The sequence below is a fragment of the Sus scrofa genome, chromosome 2, assembly GCF_054392235.1.
Source record: "Sus scrofa isolate SSC_HxYL_T2T_F1_AM1 chromosome 2, Sscrofa_HxYL_maternal_Yorkshire_Landrace_v2.0, whole genome shotgun sequence".
In the NCBI taxonomy this organism is placed as follows: Eukaryota; Metazoa; Chordata; class Mammalia; order Artiodactyla; family Suidae; genus Sus; species Sus scrofa.
Window position 1 is genome coordinate 100,241,807 of NC_139384.1, and position 24,739 is coordinate 100,266,545.

The window sequence follows — 24,739 nt, forward strand, 5'->3', positions numbered from 1 at the left end:
TTAGACTCCCGGGGTTGGCAGGAGCTCTGTCCTCACTGGTAAAGTGGCCTTGGGGAGATTTCCGACCAGGCAACATAACTGGTGTAGAGTTCAGTCACTCCTGTTTGAGTGGCAGACAGGGTTTACTGTAGAACCAGATGCCTTGAGGACCCTCCCCTGCAGGCCCAGCCCAGCAGGCATCCCAGAATTGTTTCTTCCTCACGTGGTTCTAACTGTTTATGGAAAGCTTACATTATGGGCTGGGTGGGTGGCAATTCTATGGGACACTCATGTATCTCGCTTGTGGATGTGCCACCCCAAAGTAGCTGTTTTCTTTGGCTTGTTTTGCTGGTCCTGGACCAATTTGACCGTCATCTTCTTAGGTGTGGATTTCCACATCATGTAGGTTGTGTACATTTGGATCCCATGCTTCCATGGGACAAAGTCTTGAACTTTGGGTGTCTCATTAGGAGGCTGCTGGTATCTGTTGTGACAGCCAGCATCCAAGCAAGTCACAAACTTTCTTGTGGCTTTGTGAACTGGGTGGATTTTTTTCTAGTGCCCTCTCTGTGAAGAAGGGAGCCATCTGTGTCTCTGTGTGGACATTTCAGTTGCAGCTGTCCACCTCACTCACAGCTGTCTGTCTGCCTCTGCTTGGGGTACAAAGCCTGGCCCCTATCTGCCAGGGCCTGGTGCTCCTTTCCCATTCTGACTTCTATGTCCCTCTTCATTTGCAACCTCTGGAAAGAATCCTTCCTTTTTTTCTGTACTTGACTCTTGTTTCTTTGTTAGAGGAGAGTCCACTTAGTTCAATGGAGAGTCCATTTTATTTCAGTCCACCCTTCCTGATGCAGCAATGCCTGCTAACAATTGGCCCATAAGTCATTCTTACCCCATTAGCTCAAGATCCCATAGCTGGACCCTTCTTTGGACTACAGGCTATTATGGGTTGGATTGTGTCCCCCCTCAAAAATTTGTCAAGGTTCTAACCTTGAGTACCTCACCGTATGACCTCATGTGGAAATAGGGCCATGCAGATGTAATTAGTAAGGACGAGGTCATCATACTGGAGTAGGGTGGGCACCTAATCCAGTGTGACTGGTGTCCTTTGAGAAGATGGCCATGTGACATAGAGGGAAATACAGAGAGAATGCCAGGTGAGGATGGCGCAGACTTTGGAGGGAGGCAGCTGCAAGCCAAGAAATGCCATCGCTGGCAAACCTCCAAAAGTTGGGGAAAGACAAGGAAGAATTCCTCTACAGGTTTCAGAGGGAGCATGGCCCTGCAGACACCTTGATTTTGGACTTTGAGCCTCTAGAGCTTTAAGACAATGAATTCCTGTTGTTTTAAGTTTGTTGTACTTGTTTAGCGCAACCCTAGGAAACTGGGCCTTCTTCCCTTTCTCCTCCTATGGAAAGGGCTAGGTCAGCTTAGGGCCTCTGTTCCTATGGTTATTTTCAGATTTTAAAATTATAAATACATTTGCAGATAAAACCTGGTGTCGGTGGGTGAGTGGTTATGTCCGTGAGTGACTGCTGTTCCTCTTTTCTCCATGTAAACAGTTGATGCTGCTCTTTGTGTTTAAAACACTGATATATAACAACTCTGTTCTGGAAATCTGTGTCCCTAGAGATATGTGACCAAATAGCCGGCAGGGAAATGAGGGTGCTCAGGCTGTTGGGACTGGCCAGGGTGAGGCCCTCATGTTGCCCAGCCCCTCACAACACTCATGCCAGACATTAGCCATCAATCCCGAGGGCTTTCTCCCTGCCCCTGCAGGTGAACTCAGAACTCAGCTGACTGACACTACTGCTTCAGACGAACCTTCTTTACAATCCTGGGTCTTTATTATTCATCAAGCTTAAGATGTACACATTCTTCTTCTTCTTCTTCTTTTTTTTTTTTTTTTTTTTTTTTTTGTCTTTTTAGGGCCACACCCATGGCATATGGAAGTTCCTAGGCTAGGGGTCAAATCAGAACTACAGCTGCCGGCCTTGGCCACGGCCACAGCCACGCCAGATCCAAGCCTTGTCTTTGACCTATACCACAGCTCACGGCAATGCCGGATCCTTAACTCACTGAGTGAGGCCAGGGATCAAACCAGCATTCTCATGGATACTAATGAGATTTGTTTCTGCTAAACCATGATGGGAACTTCATATTCTTCTTTCTGAATAAGTGCTAATTCTAATAAGAATTAGAGATGTAAGGCTGATAAAGAGGAGAAACTTTAGTAGATGGTACAGCCTGGGAGCATAACACCTCGAAGAATTTAACATGTAAGGTGTCACAGGTTTAAATCTTGGCTCAGCCACTGATAGCTGTCAAGTTTCTTAATCAGTCTAAACCTTATTTGCCTCATTTATGAAGTGAGGCTATCAAGACCTACCTCACTGGGGTGTTGTAAAGATTATGTGTTGTAATATGTGTAAAGAGGTTAACACAAGGCCTGAATCATAATTAGCACTCATATCACTGCTACAGGTATTGTTGTTATTGTTGTTACGAGAAAGCACTGACAGTAGCTCTTGGGAAAAATAGTTTCTGCCGTCAAGGTGACACGGCCCAAATAAAACCAGGCTAGATCTTAGTCAGACTCAACTTTCTTTAGGCTTCATTGTCTTGTCTATAGAAAAGAGATTGTAATAACTTTAACAACCTATAATGGAATATAATCTTCAAAAATACCGAATCACTGTGCTGTAGACCTGAAACTAACACAATATTGTAAATCAACCATACTTCAATTAAAAAATAAAAACTAATTTAGTTTGTGTCAGCTGAGTCTCTGGGGCACTAACTTATCTTCCCAATAAGCCAGTGAACAGATTTGTGCAAAAAACCCTGGTGCAAGAAAACAAGTGATATTAGATTAAATTTTGCCTGCCAAGTAATTCATTCTACCTGCACTGTGTTTGAAGGTCCTGGCCCTGGCACATGAGATTGTGATTATAGGAGGAATAAATAATACATTAATTTTTAGGATTTTTGAATGATTTTCAATATCAGATGCTCATGCTTATATGTATGAAATTTAGGTTCTTAAAACTCATGTCAGAGTGATTACAAAGTAGAGTAGGAAGTAGGACCTAGAGAGAGCCATTAACGGAAGGAATGTTATCATTTATGAAATCTCTTTGTGAAAAAAAAAATCACGGGGTATATGAGAGAGAAACAGAAATCAAAAGAATTATTTAATAACCCTGAAAATTAAAAATATTTTCATGTTAGTTCATTTCTTAATTTGAAAACAAATGGAGAATTATTTTCAGCCGTAACTAGGAGAATTTAGTATTAAACATTTCCATGCATTTCTAGACATCTGCACCATGCCCCCTCCCCCTTTTTTTTAACTGTACCAGAGCAATGGGCTCAAGTAAGCCTGGAAGAAGGAAAGCCATGGGGAGGAAGAGGTGGTCTGGCAGGTCCCAGAAGCAACAAGAGATTAAACCATTCATAAGGTGGAGAGGAGCAGAGCCTAAAGCAGGCCACGCCCTGGGCCCAAACCAGCCAATCCCAGTAGCAAGCAAGCTGCCCAGAGGGTGTGGAGCAATTTAAGGACAGAGGCTGCTTGCTCTTGGCTCTGTTTTTTAAGACTCCATGATTTCTAGACCTTGAGTCACCCGGTTCCCACCTTTACTTAAAAAAAAAAAAAAAAAAAAAAAAAAAAGACTACGTGATTTCTACAATTGAAGAAATTTTCTGGTCATAGAACTTGGATAATCCCATTTCCCTTGAAGTTTCTTAACTGGCATTTCTCTTATAAATGCACAAAATTTTAAACTGATTATACTGAGTGATAGATGTGGGGGAAAAGTAGGATCCTGGAATAGTCATCAAACTCTATAAGTATTCAGAACACTAGAAGTAAGTTCATCTTATATTGGACCTGGACCAGAGTTAGAGAGGCCTTCACATCTGTAGGGAACATTTCTGAACATTCTTCTTGGAGAATACAAGTTAGGATTGTGAGAGATTAAAATTAAATAAATAAATAAGCCCTGAGAGTTCCCTTGTGGTACAGGGGCTTAAAGATCTAGCATTGTCACTCCTGTGGCACAGGTTCAGTCTCTGTCCTGGGGATGTGCATGTGCTTCGGGCATGGCCAAGAAAAAAACAAAAGCCCCTGACATTAAAGATTTATATGCATTCAGGTCAGGTAAGAGATATAAACATGAAATGTGTATTTGAACATATATTACATGAAAACAGTGAAGGGAAAGCTTTCTATGCTGAGTCATCCCCACCTCACAGCCTCACAGGGGTTGCTTTATGATGAGAAAGCTTAATTGGCATAGGTAGTTTGTGACCCTGTTTGTCAATAAAACGTCTCCTCAAAACTTTCATATTCCTAAAATACCACCCCCTCCCATGTTGTCTGACTAGCTGGCTTCTGAATCTATGCAGTGTATTTGGTTTTCTGTTGATTTTTTTGTTTTTTGTTTTGTTTAATTAGCGTATAGTGGATTTACAGTGTTGTGTCCATTTCTGCTGTTCAGCATAGTGACCCAGTAGACAACCAACATGCCACAGAATGAAAGGAAACAGTGGTTGCCTTCTTGGATGGTCAGCTGGAATGGGTTCAGGACATGGAAAGGAGACCCACAAACCCACACAGCCCGAAGCAACAGCAGCAGCAGCAGACTTTTTTTTTTTTTAAGAACTCTACTTCATTCAAATTGCTTCGCACAACAAACCAGCTATTCAAATGAACAGACCCCTTGGCAACCACAAGTCTATTCTCCAAGTCCATGATTTTCTTTTCTGTGGAAAGGTTCATTTGTGCCATGTAGTAGATTCCAGATAGCAGTGATATCATATGGTATTTGTCTTTCTCTTTCTGACTTACTTCACTCAGTATGAGAGTCTCTAGTTCCATCCATGTTGCTGCAAATGGCATTATGTTATTCTTTTTTATGGCTGAGTAGTATTCCATTGTGTGCTTGGGGTTATTAGATGCAGACTATTGCCTTTGGAATGGATTAGCAATGAAATGCTGCTGTGTAGCACTGGGAGCTATGTCTAGTCACTTATGATGGAGCCTGATAATGTGAGAAAAAAGAATGTATACAAGTATGTGTACCTGGGTCTCCATGCTGTACAGTAGAAAATTGATAGAACACTGTAAACCAGCTATAATGGAAAAAAATAAAAATCATTATAAAAAAAGAAGTAAACAGAAGTATCAGGGATATGTTGGACAATAAACTATAGTTATAAAAAAAATGAACAGGCTGAGGTAAAAGTTTTACTTGGTTTAATCAAATTAGTTTACCAGATTCAAAGGTAATCCAGTTGATTGTGCTTCTGTGCAACTTTGTCAGGCTAAGGTGCTCTCATGTGGATGTTTATATGTGGCACATGAACATAGGAATACATGCATATTTGCATATCATTTCAAAAAGGTTTATAGATCCTTAGACATTTTTTAGTGGTAATCTAGAGTTAAGACGTTGTGTTCTAAGGGGACTTTTTTTTAAAAAAATAGAGAACAGTTTTTTCATTTATAGAGTAGATTCTTTTGAAGAGAGAAATGTTAGGTAACTTACTGGGACCAGACGTATTTTGGAACATTAGGGTAAGATCCTTGAGAAAGGGAACATTTGAATAGAAGCTAAATAACTTCTGGACCATTTCTTTCCAAGGGAAGAATATTGCCCAGCCTCATAAACAAGACTTTTTCCACGGGTACACGTCGTTATATGGCCACTGATCTCCCTCCAAGAACCTCGACTGCAATAGAAAGAATGACATGCACTTTGGGAAAGAGCCACTTTTCCCCCATGTAGCCTTTAAGTGTGATGTAATGGTCTTTGGAGAAAGAGTTGCACTGACTTATTTTTTTTCTTCACCTTAACCTGCCCTTTACCGTGTGATGACTTTTTCTACTCACGAATGAAATGGCTAATTGCAGACAAGAGGGCTGCCACTCCTGTAATCTAGAAGGACTCTGCTCCCTGGTAAGCAGCCGAGAGTTCTTGTTAGAAAGAAGGAAACTAGAGGAAAGGGAATTGACTTTTTTTTTTTTTTTTTTTGGTGTGTGTTCAATGCCGGACCCTTGAACAGGTGCCTTTCATGAGCCTGCTTAAGACGAGCAAAAGCAGCAGCAAAGCACAACTGGACTGAACCCTGGGCAATTTAGTCCATTTTTTGGAGCTTTTCTCCCTCCTCTATAAAATGAAGATAATAACGCTTACTTTAAAGGGACTTTTTACAATTCAGGAGAGACCGTGTGTCAGGCAGTTAGTACATGCCCGGCATGAAGTGGGCATATAGTTACCCAATTCGGTTGATTTTGTATTTTTGAGGGTGATAGTTTAGCTGTAATCAATTTAGAACACACAGAATCTCACGTTATTATTGCTTTTTAAAACTAGCGTCCTCTAGCAGTTCCCGCTATGGCACAATGGGATCAGTGGCACTTTGGGAGTGCTGGGATGCAGGTTCCATCTCTGGCTGGGCACAGTAGGTTAAGCATCAGATCCCTGGCCGGGGAACTCCATATGCCGTGGGGCAGCCAAAAACAAAAACAAACACACACACAAACAAAACAGTGTCCTCCAGCAGACAGGCTATGGGGTTGGACACTTTAAATATTTTAATCCTTTTAGTATGTGATTTGATTTCATTTTAGGAAACTTAAAATGCTTAGTCCAGATGGCAAATTATATAATCAGGCTAAGTCTCCCGGACTCTGAACTTCTGTTGGACATGAAGTACGACTCTTGCTCTGAAACCAGCTCCCACCTTAACTTATGGATTTATTTATTCATTTGTCACCGATTAAAAGAAATATATTTGTTGAGAACTGAGTAACACTGGGTGTGGGGATGTGGGACCAATTGTGTCTCAGGAAAGTCCTTCTGGGAAGCCAAGGGGACGTGTTTACCTGCTGGCTTCTACCTCCAGTTGCTCCAACTCTTGCTACCTTGGAACCCCCCTGAGCTTCTGGTCTACCTGGGTAGGGAGGCGGCAGCCTTGCATCTTCTTGCCACAACATCAGCAGAAAAGGGCCAGGGTAGGGACTGGAGGCGCGTGGATGAGCACTCAGACCCGAGTTAGAAGCCCTGACTGAGAGCAACACAAGGCACCGGGATTCACGGCAAGGATCCTCTCAATAAAAAGCACCAGCTCACCCTCCACTCCCCTTTCCGGGGCGGCAGGGGCGGGGCGCCTATTTCATTCACAACCTTGTATGTAACAGGTTGGCTCCTTGTTAGAAGTCAGCTCTCTCCATGAGCCTTCTGTGCCTTTAACGTGTGTTTTCCTGTTTCTTCAACCCCCTGTCTTCAATTCATGTCTCTGCAGCCTTGCAGATCCAAACCTTCCAGCTTTCCATCGAGGAGAAAACTGAGCTGCATTTAGGCATTTCATTTCTGGGATGTCTATTTTCTTTTCATGGAGGATATTCTGACTCCTTTTTTTTTTTTTTTTTTTTTAGGGCCCTTTCACAAGATGATCAAGATGACATCCACCTAAAACTAGAGGATATAATTCAATTGGTAAGTTCAGCCATGGTCTTATTCTTGCACAATTAACATGCAGCACTTCTCTCTCAGGGGCGAGCATGGTGTTCATGACAGATAATGGGGTTCTGGACTGTGTATTCTGTCGACAAAACTGTGTGAGATGGACAGGAACTGGCTTGGGGCTTAGCACTTGGTCCATAATATGAATGTCGGCTGGTATTTCTGAGTGTCCTGCTGTTTGCTTCATGGCTGGGATCTAGGATGGACGTTGTACTCCCACTGCTACAGGGAGCTGACGGGCACCTCGCTTCCAGGTGTATTTCACGCCCTGCCCTCCTCTCTTGCAGACGGACTGTCCGAAGGCCGAGTGCTTTGAGACCCTGTCGGCCATGGAGTTGGCCGAGCAGATCACACTCCTGGACCACATCGTTTTCAGGAGCATTCCCTACGAGTGAGTGTACCTCACAGCAGCAGGGCCTGCTGCCCGACGGGTGACATTGTTCCCAGGCAGACATGTATGCAGAGGCGTGGGGTTTTATTTTATTTTATTTTAGTCTTTTGTCTTTTTAGGGCCACACCGTAGCACGTGGAGGTTCCCAGGCAGGGGTCGAATTACTCAGCTGTAGTTGCCGACCTGTGCCACAGCCATAGCAACAGAGGATCTGAGCCAAAGCAGCGACCTACACCACAGCTCATGGCAGCGCTTGATCCTTAACCCACTGAGCGAGGCCAGGGATCGAACCTGCGTCCTCATGCATAGAGTAAAGGATGCTCCCTTAAGTTCCTCCCCACCCCCACAAGCTGTCATAATCAGCAGCTTCACACGCAATGCCTTTGTTTGGACAAATCCCAGGTATTGCCACAAGTCCTCCGTGAATTAATAGCTAAATGGAAGTTGAGGGAGGGGCTGGGCAAGAGGCGTGAGTGAGTCCACGTCCCATGAAGAAAGGAGGAAATCCGTGATGATGGAGGGACAAGCGTGGCAAGGTGATGGTTAGAGCTATAGCTATGCTGGCGGTGTAAGAGACAGGGCCAGAAGATGCTCCTTCAAGCTTTTCTCTTCTGCACTTTATCTTATTTCCCTCCTCCTCCCCTTTCAGCACTCCTGGACCTATCCATGAACATGGGGAAAAAAAAAGGAATGTGACCCCCTTGGCTGTACACATGAACCCAGGGATTGTTTGATGACTTGACTTAGGAGCCCCAGATCCTACCTACCTCTTCCCCCCACCTCCTGACAACCCTCCAGTGCAGTGAGGATTCGGGAGGGAGGAGAGGGTAACCTCTGTGGAGGAAGAGAAAGAGCAAAGCCCGGACCCATGTGGTTGCCCTTGGTGCGGTCCCTTCCTGGAACCCTTCTCACCTCTCCTCCTTGTCCCCTCTGGGCCGATGGGAACATGTCCCAGTTATTTTCAGCTGTGGAATTAGCGCACCTTTATGTCCGACAGCCTTGCGGGATGAGGACAGCACCACCCACATCATGGGACAAGGAGCCTTCCACAGGGACCCGGTCAACATTTCTGGGATAAGAATGTCAGAGCGGAGTTCCTGTCGTGGTGTAGTAGAGACGAATCCAACTAGGAACCATGAGGCTGTGGGTTCGATCCCTGGCCTTGCTCAGTGGGTTAAGGATCCAGCATTGCCGTGAGTGGTGGTATAGGTCACAGACGCGGCTCGGATCCTGTGTTGTTGTGGCTGTGGCTACAGCTCCGATTGGACCCCTAGTGTGGGAATCTCCATATGCCGTGGGTGCGGCCCTAAATAAAGACAAAAGACCAAAAAAAAAAAAAAAAAAAAAAAAAAAGAATATGTCAGAGCAATTTCATCTTAAGTTAGTTTTGGTAATGCCTCGACAAAATAACTCCTGTGTGCTCTAGCTGGCTTGTCCCTTGCTTGCTGTGATCTGGTCACCCACTCATGAGTGAAATGAAGGAGCAGAGCTGTTATTTGGAAGATAGACCTGCTACCAGGCTGAGTTCCCACCACTGTCACTGCGGTCATCATGTGAACCGGCTGTAAAGTGCTAACAAGGGCGTTTGGTCATTGAGCCCTTACCACGTGTGGGCTCTGGGGAGAACAAAGGAAAGTTCCTGCCCGTGGAATTGACATTCTCCTGGAGAAAGAGCACAGTGGAGCAAAACAGGCTGTTCTTGATTAACATTTTTGGTAGTGATGGATTTTTCAAGCCTTGGGCTAAGGCTTAAGAATTTTTTAACAGCTGATCCAGGGAAAATGGTTTTGGTTTCTGAGCTAGGACTTAACCTCTTTATTCCTCTTGTCATTGTTTTCTAATTTCAGAGAAGCTTTTCTAATAGGGACAGAGTTCCAAACATTTATAAGAGAAAGCAGAAAACTGAAAAACCGTTTTGTTTTTGCCATCAAGGGGTAAAATGTTAGGATGGAGCTACAAGTCATTTGTGCTGATCAGGAGCAGCGGGAATTAGGCAGTGTCAAGCTTTATGTATCTAATACTCACAGTAATTTTTCAGGATCCTAGACACCCTTAAAAAAACTCAGTTGATTTTGTGTTTTTTTGTTTTGTTTTTTTTTTTTTTTTGAACTTGCAGAGAATTCCTTGGGCAGGGGTGGATGAAGCTGGATAAAAATGAAAGAACACCTTACATTATGAAAACCAGCCAGCACTTCAATGATGTGAGTAAAAGCATTAAAGGAAAACCTTGGGCAGGCATCTTACAGGAACATGAGTCCCAAGGTCTTCCCACTCCACCTCTAAATTATTTTATTTTATTTTATTTTTTGTCTTTTGCCATTTCTTGAGCCGCTCCCGCGGCTTATGGAGGTTCCCAGGCTAGGGGTCTAATCGGAGCTGTAGCCACTGGCCTACATCAGAGCCACAGCAACACAGGATCCGAGCCACGTGTGCAAGCTACACCACAGCTCACGGCAACGCAGGATCCTTAACCACTGAGCAAGGCCAGGGATCGAACCTGCAACCTCGTGGTTCCTAGTCAGATTCGTTAACCACTGAGCTATGATGGGAACTCCCCTCCACCTCTACATTAAAGGAAGTCTGCCACCCACTTTTTAAGCAAAAATTGAAGGAATTTTTTTTTTTAAAGGCTTGTATCTCCTCTAAGAATTCATAGTGATGTAATAAACTTCCAGTTACCTTCCAGATGGAAGAGGTTCACTTTTGATGGTACACAGATTCTGGTACGTGCTCAGTTATACGCAGGTAGCTGCTGCTGTTTTTATCATGATCATCATTACTTCATGGACATAGATTGACGAGTTCCAAGGGCACAAGTGTTACCGGCCCCTGGTGGTACTGGTGTTGGTAAGGCCGGATTGGTACAATTCCCCCTCCTCGTTGCTGAACATTTAGTAGAAATATACTCCAGGGTCGGAAGGGATCTCTTTGAGGATAATGAGAGTATGGCTGTGGCTGTGTGGAGTGGTGACCAGCTTTCCTCCATCTGTAAGGATGGAGTTGCTTTTCTACCCTCCAACTCCCAGTTGATGCCATTTTAATGGTCTTAGTCTTGTGGTGGAACCATAGATGCTGGAGTGTCTTCAGGTCTCTCCAGGCAAAGGAAGACTCCTTTTTCAGTTCTGCTAAACTACTATAAAAGGAATAATGATAATTTTTTAAAAGACTACCTGGAAACCTATAGGTAAATTATCATCATCCGATATCAAAATACGAAACAACGGGAATTCCCTTTGTGGGTCAGCGGTAATGAATCCGACTAGTATCCACGAGGATGTGGGTTCGATCCACGGCCTCGCTTAATGGGTTGAGGATCTGGTGTTGCTGTGAGCTGTGGTGTAGGTTGCAGACACTGTTCGGACCTGGCGTTGCTGTGGCCGTGGTGCAGGCCTGCAGCTGCAGTTCTGATTGGACCCCTAGGCCAGTGGCTATAGCTCCAATTCAACCATGCGCCTGGGTACTTCCACATGCTGCCCATGCGGCCCTAAAAAAGCAAAAAACAAAATAAAACACCAGTGTAGATTCCCAAGACAGCGCCTTGTGCAGGATAGCTGTTATCACAGGATGAGCATCAATGCCATTGCATCCTAAATGAGAGAACGCGTGACTCACGTAGGCCACTCTCTGAGAAGCAGAGCCCCTGCTGTGGACAGTAAGCCATTTTTTTTGCTTGTGCTATGTATACAATTGGGATGTAATGGACACTTAAATCAGAGGTTCAATCCCAGGCACTGGACCCACATACCTTTACTTGGATGGCCACTTGCACTGTGTCGAGATTGCAAATGGAACTCATCAACCGCCCTCAGGCCTGCCAACCCTGCTTCTTCATCTTATTCTCTTTTCTCAGTCTTGGGCAATGGCCTCACCATCCACTCACTCAATCAAGCCCAGAATCTAGAGCTCAGTCTTCGACTCCTTCTCCCTCCCCACCCTCCTTACCTCCCCCACATATTAGTGAACCCTAAATCTATATATGTTTCAGACTCTTCTTTTCCTTCCTTTCCCACCACCATAACCTTAATTAGCCTCTTCTCTGAGAGCTCCCACCTCACTCTCCCCAACGCCGTCTCGCTGCCACCCAACCCATTCTTCACGTGGTGCCACGGGAATAACTTCTCTCAAAGGCCCATCCAATTGTGTCCCTTCCTTTGACAAAATTTTGCCAGTGGCTTCCCCTTCCTGGTGCATCCCTAACTGCTCAAGCTGATCTCCAGGAGCCCCATTTACCTGTCTCTCACTGTCCCCTGTACTCCTCAGACCACCACATCCACCATGCCAACATGCCACCATGCCACCATGCCTTCTGCCTCTGTCCCTTTGCAAATGCTCTTCTACTTGGATACAAGGCTGGCTCCCGTGCATCCTTTAGGGTTCGGTGCAGGTAGGACCTCTTTCCAGAAGCTGCCTGCCCCAGGCTGCCTCTGTTTCTCAAGCTCCCCCTCCATGCAGCCTTAGCTTTGTGTTTCACCGTGTGATATTTGTTTCTGTCTGTTTCTCCTACCTTCCCGTCTAACCTGGCTCTGTACCTTGAGGCCAGGGAAACTGGTTTATTTATTTGATTTTTCCTCTTCCTACAACCCCCAAAATGCCTGGTCCTTACTAGGAGCTCAGTACAAAATAATTGCTTTTTTTTTTTTTTGGTTTGTTTTTGTTTTTTGTTTTCTTGGCTACACCCCTGGCATGCAGAAGTTCCAGGGCCAGGGACTGAGTCTATATCGCAGCAGTGACCTGAGCCACAGCAGTGACAATGCTGGATCCTTAACTGCTAGGCCACCAGGGAACTCCTAAAATATTTTTTTTTCTTTTTATGGCTGCACCTGTGGCATATGGAAGTTCCCGGGCTAGGGGTTGAATGGGAGCTGCTCTGTTGGCCTACCCCCCATTATGGCAACATCGGATCCAAGCCACATCTGTGACCTATGCCACAGCTCACGGCAATGCCAGATCGGAGCCACATCTGTGACCTTTACAATAGCTCATGGCAACACTGGATCCTTAACCCAATGATCGAGGCCAGGGATTGAACCTGATTCCTTACAGAGATAACATTGGGTCCTTAACCTGCTGATCACAGTGGGAACTCCCCAAAGTAGTTTCTTTAATAAATACACACAATGATAATTCTGAGGCCCTGTGAGATCTGAAATATCTACGGAATTATCTAAGAATGGGTCTATCCATCAGATATAGTGTGTGGGTATAAGATTAGGGACCTTGTATTGCCTTTGTTAGTAATCTTATTTTATTCTTTTCCTTTCCATATTCTAAGTGTTGGGCTTCTTAAGCTGCTTCTTTTTCTCTTGGCTTTAACTAATAGAATTACAGTACTTAGCCTTGAAACTCTAGGTCCCTTTATGGGCTGGTGAAAACATTTAGCAAGATTAAAAGATAAAAATGTTCTCTCTTCCCCTGTACCCAAGTGTTTCTGGTTTGAGAGTGGGTAGGTTGGTTTGATTTGATGGGGGGTGAATGCGCTGTCTTTCTCTGTGATGACTGAGGCTTCCTAGGGTACATATCCCCACACAGTGGGAACCCGGGGAACTTGGGGAGGGACCCCAAGAAGTAAACCCCTGACCTGCAGTGGTTGCCATTCCTCAGTTCCTCAGGGGTTAGCTCATTCTATTCCACTCCCTCAAGAATTATTGGAAATACCACCTTCATCAAAATTACCAATTACCAAAATCACCTCTGCCCCCAACCAGCTGATTCCCAGCAGTGCTTCCCTTCACTCTGAGGATGGGCAGGTGTCCCTTAGTGTGTTCTGGTTATTATTACAGACTTTAGTCTTTTCAGAAAGTCCGTGTCTAAAGGACCGTGATCTCCACCCGCGTCCCCTGACACCTGCTTTCCTGACATTTCTGTCGGTAATCCAGGTGTTTGGCCTGCATGAGTTACTTTGGCTCTTAGCCGGCCTCTCTTGGCTTTTCCGTTGTCTCAGATGAGTAACCTGGTGGCCTCCCAGATCATGAATTACGCCGATGTCAGCTCCCGAGCCAACGCAATCGAGAAGTGGGTGGCTGTGGCAGACATCTGCCGGTGTCTGCACAACTACAACGGCGTGCTGGAGATCACCTCAGCCTTGAACCGAAGTGCCATCTACCGGCTGAAGAAAACCTGGGCCAAGGTGTCCAAGCAGGTGAGCGTCAGCGGGTGAGTGAGGAGGAGGGGCCGGGAGACCAGAGCCAAGAGAAATGTTACTAATTGGGAAATGATGAGCGGCAACGAGTAGCACGGTTGCCAGAGGAAGGTGCCAACATAGGTAATGACTGCGTTCTTAGCACTTAATTGATTCCACTCCTGTGCCTTTCTAAATGGTTCATTTCGAAAAGAACATACAAACGAAAACATTCATTATCACATATGCGGGGACAACTTCAAACAGTGCGGTTGACAGTCAGGAGCCATCTCCTGACACACTGATTCCCAGTGCAGGCAGTGACACCCAGTGGATCCCTCTTTTTCCCTCACAGTAAGGGCACAAGTGCCTTAGGATCAAAAGCCAGGGACAAATGGTCACCATGTTCACCTTTTTCTTTGCCATTCATGTCATCACGTTTTGGCCGAATGACCTGGATGTGAAGAAATAGAACTTGCCTAGTTTGCTTTTAGGTGGACTCAGCTTGTTCATACTTATTGTTTTCATTCAGATAATGTGAAAATTCAAATGCCATGGCCATTTTCTGCTGCTCTTCCTCCTGGTCTCCCCCCTGGGTGTCAGTGGGGGTTGGGAGGGCTTCTCTGGGCTCGTGGAAGACTGTGTGCACTCACTAGCCTCTTGTAGTCTTTGGCTGATGGGTCATTGGGTTCAAGCCGCTGTGCATTGTCTGTGCCTGGTGCTCACATGGTCAGCTTACCCTGCCAGGAACAAGGTTGTGGTTATCGCCCCCAGGGCACTTGGCTGACCTCACTTCCCCTTCAGCTCTCACTGGCTCTGCTGATTCTCTGAGACTGGTGCGTATTGTCTCTGCTACAGGTCCTGCCCCCTCTGTCCCCCTGGATCCCTGGTGGGCCAGCTAACTCTTCACTACTAGATAACTACCTTGTCCCTCTCAAAGAGTGCTGGGGGAATTGTGTAGGCTCCTCTATGTCCTGTGGGTGCCAGAGGCTAGGAGGGTCTATGCCAGGCACTCTCTCTGTCTTCTTCTTCCACACACCACTACGCCTGCCTTGTTGTGACCACCCAAAGGTGGTGAAGCATCGCCAGGGTGCCCAGCCCCAGGGTTTCGGGCGGGATGAAGAGCATAGAATTCTGCTGACATTTCCTCAAAACTGTCTGGTTTCCTTCACCCTTTCTGAGGATTTAAGCCACCTCTCCGCCAATCAGAGACACTACTTCTGACCCCATTCTATCTTCTTTTCTCTCTCCAACCCTTTTCATTTCTTCTCTATGTAGCAAGAAACCAAGCCTAAATCATAGCTTTTATCCCCTCCCCCAATTCTTTAGTAAAAAGTGGAGTGCCCTGAAAATCCCACATTTGGCCCCAAGAACTAGCAAATTCTTCTTCTGTGAATAAAGCCTGGATCTGGCACATGAAGGCCACACCTTTGTTAAAAATTGTGTAACATTGGAAAATAGAGTCACTATTTGATAATAACTATTTTATTTTTTATTAAAGTATAGTTGATTTACAATGTTATGCCTATTTCTGCTGTACAGCAAAGTGACTCAGTCACAAGTGTATATACGTTCTTTTTAAAATACTATTTTCTATCATGTTCTGTCCCAGGAGATTGTCTATAGTTCCCTGTGCTGTATACTAGGACCTTTTTGTTTATCCATTCTAAATGTAGTAGTTTGCATCTACTAACCCCCAAATCCCAGTCCATCCCACTTCCTCCCTGCTGCCCTTGAGGACTACAAGTCTGTTCTCTCTGTCTGTGAGTCTGTCTGTGTTTTGACAATAAGATTGTTGGGGCCATATTTTAGATCCCACATATAAGTGGGATCATATGGTATTTGTCTTTTTCTAACTTACTTCCCTTAGCATGAGAATCTCTAGTTGCATCCAGGTTGCTGCAAATGACATTAGTTCACGAGACATGCACATCGGGGTGCATGTATCTTTTCGAATGAATGTTTTGTCCAGATATATGTCCAGGAGTGAGATTTCTGGATCATATGGTAATCTCTATTTTTAGTTTCCTGAGGAACTTCTATACTGTTTTCCATGGTGGTTGTACCAGTTTACATTCCCACCAGCAGTGTAGGAAGGTTCCCTTTCTCCACACCCTCTCCAGCTTTTATTATTTGGCGACTGATTAATGATGGACATTGTGACTGGTGTGAGGTGGTACCTCATTGTAGTTTTGATTTACATTTCTCTAGTAGTTAGCGATATTGACCATCTTTTCAGGTGCCTGCTAGCCATCCATATGGCTTCTTTGGAGAAAGGTCTATTCAGGTCTTTGGCCCATTTTTTCATTGGGTTTTTCGTTTTTGTCATTGTTGAGTAAAAGTTATGGTTTTATTAAAAACTGTAATAAAAAACCTTTAATGTTGAGATCATTGCAGGGTCATACGCAGTTGTAAGAAATCATAAAGATCCCCTACACCTTAGACCCAGTGTCCCCCAATGTAACATCTTACATAACTATAAACAATATCACAACTCCAGAATTGACCATTAATATCAACCACCCACTTTATTCAGACTTTATTACTTTTACATGTACTCATGTGTGTGTTTGTGTGGGAGTATATTGTGTTTTATATGCTTTTTTTTTTTTTAGGGCTGCATCTGGGGCATATAGAAGTTCCCAGCTAGGGTTTGAATCGGAGCCACAGCTGCCCGCCTACGCCACAGCCACAGCAACTCGGGATCAGCCGCATCTGCGGCCTACACCACAGTTCACAGCAACACCAGATCCTTAACCCACGGAGCGAGGCCAGGGATCAAACCCGCATCTTCATGCATCCTAGTCAGGTCCGTTGACCACTGAGCCATGAGGGAACTCCCCTCTGGGCTTTTATTACAGGGATAGATTTGTGTGATCACCACCACGATCAAGACATGAAGCAGTTCTATCACTAGGATCCCTCCTGCCACGCTTTTATGGTCACAACCACCTTCCACTCTCTCCCTCCCTAACTCCTGGCAACCACAGATTTTATGTCCATCTCTTTAATTTTGTTATTTCAAGAATGTGGTATAAATGGCATCCTACAGCATATGACATTTTAAGATTGCCTGTTTTTTTGGGGGGGCTTGGCCTCATTCCTTTGAGATCCATCAGGTTGTTACCTGTATCAATACTTGTTCCATTTTATTGCTGAACAGTATTTCATGGTATCGATATATGACACTTCATTTAACCGTTCGCCCCTTGAAGAACATCTGGGTTGTTTCCACCTTTCGCTGTTACAAATAAAACTGCTCTGAACATTCATGTATAGGTTTTGTGTAAGTGTAAGTTTTCATTTCTTTGGGATAAATGCGTAAGAATGCCATTACTGGGTCATATGGTAATTGTTTGTTTAATTAATTAATTAATTTATTTATTTATTTATTTATTTTGTCTTTTTGCTATTTCTTTGGGCCGCTCCCGTGGCATATGGAGGTTCCCAGGCTAGGGGTCGAATCGGAGCTGTAGCCACTGGCCTACGCCAGAGCCACAGCAACGCGGGATCGTCAACCCACTGAGCAAGCACAGGGACCGAACCCGCAACCTCATGGTTCCAAGTCGGATTCGTTAACCACTGCGCCATGACGGCAACTCCCTGTTTGTTTAATTTAGTAAGAAACTGCCAGAATCTTTTCCAGAGAGGTTGTACCTTTTACATTCCTATCAGCAATGTATGAGTCAACCCGTTTCTCCACATTCTTATCAGCATTTGGTTTTATCATTTTTCATTTTAGCCACTTGGATTCTCACTATTGTTTTTATTTTCATTTCCTGGTGGTTAATGATGTTAAACAACTTTTCATGTACTTGTTAGCATCTGTATATCCTCTTCCATGAAATGTCTCCTCAGGTCGTCACCTCTTTTTTAATTGGATTGTTTGTCTTTTTACCTTTGAGATTTGAGTATTCTTTCTGCAATCCTCCCACTTTATTCTTCTGTCTCAAAATTATTTTAGCTACTCTAGGTGCTGTGACTTTCCATATGAATTTTAGAATAAAACTATATCTAAAAAACTTTCCCGAGATTTCCATTGGAATTCCATTAAACAAAGTGACATCTTTACTCTACTGAGACTTCCATCCCATAAATGTAGTATTTCGCACTTTTTCTTTAATTTTTTTAAATCAGCATTTTGAAATCTTCAACATACAAGTCTTATGTATATTTTGTTGGATTTATGCCTAAATATTTCATTTTTCTTTGGAGATATTTTAAATGTTATTGTGCTATGTTTTTGTTTTTGTTTTTCTCTTTTTAGGACTATACCCAGGACATATGGAAGTTCCCAGGCTAGGGGTCAAACCAGAACTGCAGCTGTCAGCTTACACCACAGCCACAGCAATGCCAGATCTGACCTGTGTCTGTGACTTACACCACAGCTCACAGCAACGACAGATTCTTAATCCACTGAGCAAGGCCAGGGAAACTTGCATCCTTATGGATACTAGTCAGGTTTGTAACCCAGTGAGCTGCAACAGGAACTTCATTATTATTGTGGTTTTAATTTTGGTTTCCACAATTCATTGTTAATATGTACAAATGTGATTGATTTTTGTGTGCTGATCTTAAATTTGCAATCTTGCTGAGCTCACTTATTAGTCCTAGGAGTTTTTCTATAGATTCCTTGGAATTTTCTACATAGACAGTTATGTCACTTGTAAATAAGAATAATATCATTTTTTCTTTCTAATTTATATCCTTTTATTTCCTTTTCTTGTCTTATTGCTCTGGCTAGACATTCCAGTGCTGTGTTGAATAAGATGATAAGCAAAGGAATTCCTATTGTGGCTCAACAGTTATGAACCTGGCTAGTATCCATGAGGACATGGGTTTAATCCCTGGCTTTGCTCAGTGGATTAAGGATCTGGTGTTACTGTGAGCTGCAGTGTAGGTCACAGACATGGCTCAGATCTGGCATTGCTGTGGCTATGGTATAGGCCAGCAGCTACAGCTCTGATTCTACCCCTAGCCTGGGAACTTCAATATGTCATGAGTATGGCCCTAAAAAACAAAAAACAAAACAACAACAACAAAAAAAAGATAAGAAAGGACACTCTTATCTAGTTCTTGATCTTGGGGAAATCCTCCTTTCAATTTTTCACCATTAAGGATCGTGTGAGCTATAGGGTTTTTTTTGTGAATGCTTTTTATAAAGTTTAGGGCACTACCCTCTCTTCCTAGTTTTTTGAGAAATTTTATGATGAATGGGTATTGTAATACTATTTTTAAAATGGTATTCATTATATCATTATATCAGAATCCAAAAGCTGGACACTGAGCCCTTTGTTGTGCCTGGGTTTTGCCTCCCTCTAAGGCAGTTGTGGCCTAGCCCTTAGGCTCTGGATACAAAGAGAATGTTATCCTGTGACACATCACACTTCATCAGGGTCAGTAAGTCACTTCTTTGCCTTCTCTTTTCTTCTTCTCATTCTTTTTTCCTCTGAAGTTGGCATCAAGGGATTCGTAAATGTTCTTTAACAAAATGTTAGGCCTTCCCTGTACTTGGTGATATTCATGTTTTTGACAGGATGCAAGTTTAAGGATAACAGAACTGACTATGAAGTAGAGATGATAAGACTAATATTGGATTTTTTTTTCAAATTTGAAAATATCATCTACAGAGACATTAAGTAGAATTTACCATTTCAGTAACACGTACGGATCACTCAAAGTGGCTTTAGCATGGGGGATAGACTATCCTCCAGGGCCCAGTGCCTCAACCCAGTCACGGTAAGCAGGGCCTAGTTGCATATGTGCCCTGCTTCAGATACTTTTGTTAGTAGTCTTTATAGCTTTTCTTAAGGTCTGAATTCCATCTGGGAGACATCCAGAAGACCTGGTAGAATATATGCTCTGGAGCCCACCAAATATGGTGTGTGTCTGTAGGACAGACTGTATTCCTGAAGCTTCTTTGGGCAAAGGCCAGCCCTGGGCCAGGCAGAAGTGCTGCCTGACCTCATCCCATTCCTCCAGCCCTCCACCCCTGTGCACGCCTTGCTGGCTGTCTTCTTCCAGAGCTCTCAGGGACCAGGATGGGGAGGTAGCCCTTTCAGCCACTTTGAAATCACTCTTGAAGCCATGCAGCTCCTCTCCAGATTAGGACAGAGTCATCTGAGGAGCCTCAGCCAGGACTTTACTGCAAGTGTTTCTCCCAGCCTGGCTGCTTGGGTGTGGGAATGACCAGGAGAGTGTCATCATCTCCAAGGGCCACCCTACCATTGTCCGAGGCACAGGGGAGACACTTTAGACCAGTGTCAACAACAACGTCATGTAATTATCAGTTGTACTTTTCTAGAAAATGGATGAAGATGATCACAAAAGAAGATTTGAACTAGAGGGTATTGATTGGTCCATAGCCAGGCAACCTAATATGTGCTTTTTTTTTTTTTGTCTTTTGTCTTTTTTGTTGTTGTTGTTGTTGTTGCTATTTCTTGGGCCGCTCCCGCGGCATATGGAGGTTCCCAGGCTAGGGGGCCAATCGGAGCTGTAGCCACCGGCCTACGCCAGAGCCACAGCAACGCGGGATCCGAGCCGCGTCTGCAGCCTACACCACAGCTCACGGCAATGCCAGATCGTTAACCCACTGAGCAAGGGCAGGGACCGAACCCTCAACCTCATGGTTCCTAGTCGGATTTGTTAACCACTGCGCCACCACGGGAACTCCCCTAATATGTGCTTTTATGACTTGGAAATTAATGATCAAATAAATTCATTAGGGAAATTCCCTGACACAAGACCTCTCCTTTAAGATCCCCTGTCTTTTTAGTTCTGTAAGTTCCTAAGTTTCCTGTGCCTTCCAGCTTTTCTTTTCTACATATTTTCTTTCTGACTAAATGAGTAGTCACTTTTTCTTCTCTACATGTTCTTCTTTCTTTTTTTAAACATCAAATTATATGTAATGCACCATCTCTATACTTGGAAAATTATATCACATCACAAGAGTCTGGCAAAGGTATTAGTACTTGCTAATATAGAAGAAAATTGAGCATCTTTTGGTAACTCACCACCTTATCAAACCATAGGAATGTTTTCATGACATACTAAGTTATTTGTTTCTTTCTAGACAAAAGCTCTAATGGACAAGCTTCAGAAGACTGTTTCATCTGAAGGAAGATTTAAGAATCTCAGAGAAACTCTTAAAAAGTACGTTTATCTTATTAAAGTGTTCATAATTCAGAAATGTATTTATGTAATTTTATAGTCTACAAATAGTGCCTAACTCCTACTTTGCCTTTGAAGGGAAAACAAATGGGAAACAACTTATATCATTTAGGTATTTCTCTTTTTTTTATTGAAGTAGAATTGATTTACAATGTTGTGTTAATTTCTGCTCTATAGCAAAGTGGTTCAGTTATATATACATTTTTGGTTTTTTTTGTCTTTTGTCCTTTTAGGGCCACATCCTCAGCATATGGAGGTTCCCAGGCTAGGGGTCTAATTGGAGCTGTTGCTGCCAGAGCCACAGCAGTGCCACATCTGAGCTGCGTCTGTGACCTACACCACAGCTCATGGACAGCAGATCCTTAACCCACTGAGTGAGGCCAGGGATCGAACCTGCAACTTCATGGTTCTTAGTCAGATTTGTTTCCGCTGCGTCACGATGGGAACTCCAGTTATATATACATTCTTTTTAAAATATTCTTTTCCATATGGTTTATCATAGGACATTGAACACACTTCCCTGTGCTCTACAGTAGGACCTTGTTGTTTATTCCCTCCGTGCATAATGGCTTACATCTGCTAACCCCAACCTCCCCCTCCATCCCTCCTCCAGCCCCCTCCCCCTTGACAACCACAAGTCTGTTTCTATGTCCTCCATTTCTCTTTCGTAGATAGGTTCATTTGCTAGGTGTTTGTCTGATGTTCCTTTTCATTTGGAATAACCACGCATATATAGTAAATGTCTTATGGATAGACTCATGATATGCAGAGCATTCCACATAAGAAAATATCACCATAATTGATCAACCCATCTTTTACTATAAAAAGTTTCTTGATTTGGCATTTCCATTTCTTTTCTTTCTTTCTTTTTTTTTTTTTTTTTTGTCTTTTTGCTATTTCTTTGGGCTGCTCCCGCGGCATATGGAGGTTCCTAGGCTAAGGGTTGAATCAGAGCTGTAGCCACCGGCCTATGCCAGAGCCACAGCAATGTGGGATCTGAGCCATGTCTGCAACCTACACCACAGCTCACGGCAACGCCAGATCGTTAACCCACTGAGCAAGGGCAGGGACCGAACCCGCAACCTCATGGTTCCTAGTTGGATTTGTTAACCAGTGCACCATGACGGGAACTCCGGCATTTCCATTTCTAAACAGAGTAATTTCCTATGACGTTTCATGTAAATATTCCAGAACTTACTGAATATTGTTATTTATTTTTCACCTCTTATTGCTGGTTCATTCTCTCTTTACACACACACACACACACACACACACACACACACACAGAAGAGAAGCTATTCTCCTGCGACTTGTTTTCATATGATCTACTATACATACTTGCCTTACTCTGGGAAATATTGTCCTGGGATGCCATGAGTGAAAGAAAGACTCACAGCAACAACAGCAATAACAACAACAACAATGGTACAAGAACTATTCACTGAATAATTTCCAAAATACAGATTCTATGCTAAATGATTGATGTGACTTATTTAAACTTCCAAACAAAATAAAGAGATAAGTTTTATTGTCTCCACTTTACAGACAGGGAATCTGCTGTCTAGAGAGTTGGCCCAGCATCACTTAGTATGTGGTCAAGCTGGGACTCAAACCCAGTTCCCTCAGGCTCAAAAGGCCATGTTCTCAGCCTCTAGACTCTTTGAGAAGACCAAGCTTGTCCTCCATCCAAAGAGAGGTCTCACTTGAGTGCGCAGGTGTGATATTAATTAAGTCCATCCCTTCAAAAACATTTAAATACTAACTGAAACGGAAAACAAATTTTACAAGCTCTAAACACATTGATTTTTCCACCCACTTCTTTAAAGTTGAATGTTTGTACTTAAGTGAGATGAGGGTATAGGATTTTCCTATATGCTTTTACCGCTCAGAAAAGTGTGGCCAGTTTACAGGTATTACAAACATCACAAGCAAGTACCCTAACAAATGCTTTGTCTTTGTCTCTAAGACATCCTGTTGTTTGAAATCCCATTGTCTCAAACACAGAGAAAAACAGAGGCTGTAATTTTGTATTATATTCTATTGTAAGATGTCTTTAAAATTCTGCATATCGGCGTTCCCGTCGTGGCTCAGCAATGATGAATCTGAGTAGTATCCATGAGGATGCGATCCCTGGCCTGCCTCAGTGGGTTAAGGATCCAGTGTTGCTGTGGCTGTGGTGTAGGCCAGCAGCTATAGCTCTGATTCTGCCCCTAGCTGGGGAACTTCCATATGCCATGGTGTGGCCCTAAAAAGCCAAAAACAAACAAATAAAAAATAAAAACAAAAAAACTCTGCATATCATGAGTGTGCTTCTGAAAATGGAATTGAAAGACTTGATTCTTCAGGAGGGGAGCAGCACAGTCGCTGACTGTTTAAACTGGGTAAATGGACACTTGTGTGAATGGCCATGAAAACAGTGCCTCTTGGTCTTGCAGTTGTAACCCCCCAGCTGTTCCTTATCTGGGGATGTACCTGACAGACCTGGCGTTTATTGAAGAAGGAACACCCAACTTTACTGAGGAAGGCCTTGTCAATTTCTCCAAGATGAGAATGGTAGGTGAGAATTTCACCGTCAGTGTGTCTCAGTGGCTTACAGAGAAGAAGCAACGTCATGGAAATCCCTGTTTGCTTTTTTTTTTTTTTTTTTTTTTTTGTCTTTTTAGGGCCTCACCCATGGCATATGGAGGTTCCCAGGCTAGGGGTTGAATTGGAGCTGTAGCCGTCAGCCTACACCACAGCCACAGTAACCCCAGATCCAAGCCACATCTATTGCCTGCACTGTAGCTCATAGCAATACTGGATCCTTAACCCACTGAGTGAGGCCAGGGATCCAAACCGCATCCTCATGGATACTAGTTGGGTTTGTTACTGCTGAGCCACAGCAGGAACTCTCACTGTTTGCTTTTTAATCTTGAGGTGGAAGAGATGATGGTCACTTGAGAGTGGCAGAAGCAGGACATTGTCACGGGGCCATTTCAGCTTTTAGTCTGGATGAAGAGGGTGGGGAATCAAGCTCCACGGATGACTGTCCAGGGCTGACCAGTCATAGGCAGATGCTGAAGACTTTTGGCTGGACAGCCAGCTTCTGAGCACTAGGTTAGAAGCAAGGGGCCCATGGATAGTAGCACCAAGGGCTTGCCACTCCTGAACCTGAAGCCACCCAGTGCCAGCTGTTTCCCTAATGGTGAATTCAGTATCTTCTTGCTGTTAGCATTTAGCATAGCTCATCAAAGGGCAAGAAAGCCCCAGGCTGGGGCATGATCGGGCAGAGCTCCAGATACTTCATTGAAGGAATTGACTGACTAGTCTGGGCCCACAGAAAAAATGTGCTGCAGCACAGGAAATACTTCTGCTTTGCTTTTGTTGTTGTTGTTTCTCTGTTAGATATCACACATCATCAGAGAGATTCGCCAGTTCCAGCAGACCTCCTTTCGCATAGACCATCAGCCAAAGGTAATATTCTATGGTTGAAAGGGAATTTAATGTAGGAAAAAAGTGGAAATTAATGAATTGGACACAGATAGAATTGATCGGTAATACCAAAAGCTGACT

At 43.8% G+C, this 24,739-nt stretch overlaps 1 protein-coding gene across 15 annotated transcripts in view; it reads left to right on the forward strand.

Moving 5' to 3' along the window:
* Positions 1–24,739, forward strand: part of RASGRF2 (Ras protein specific guanine nucleotide releasing factor 2) — a 266,150-nt gene that overhangs the window by 232,730 nt on the left and 8,681 nt on the right. For 10 of the 15 annotated variants that reach the window (XM_021084503.2, XM_085013939.1, XM_085013940.1 and 7 more), the window contains 7 exons: positions 7,421–7,481; positions 7,796–7,899; positions 10,016–10,100; positions 13,841–14,038; positions 21,090–21,169; positions 23,623–23,740; positions 24,572–24,640. In XM_021084503.2, the coding sequence (XP_020940162.2) occupies positions 7,421–7,481; positions 7,796–7,899; positions 10,016–10,100; positions 13,841–14,038; positions 21,090–21,169; positions 23,623–23,740; positions 24,572–24,640 (715 nt within the window). Of the gene's footprint in view, positions 1–5,893; positions 5,940–7,420; positions 7,482–7,795; positions 7,900–10,015; positions 10,327–11,230; positions 11,410–13,840; positions 14,039–21,089; positions 21,170–23,622; positions 23,765–23,873; positions 24,641–24,739 lie in introns of those variants that run through there. The other 5 variants (XR_014838159.1, XR_014838160.1, XR_014838161.1 and 2 more) reach the window with 3 other exon arrangements.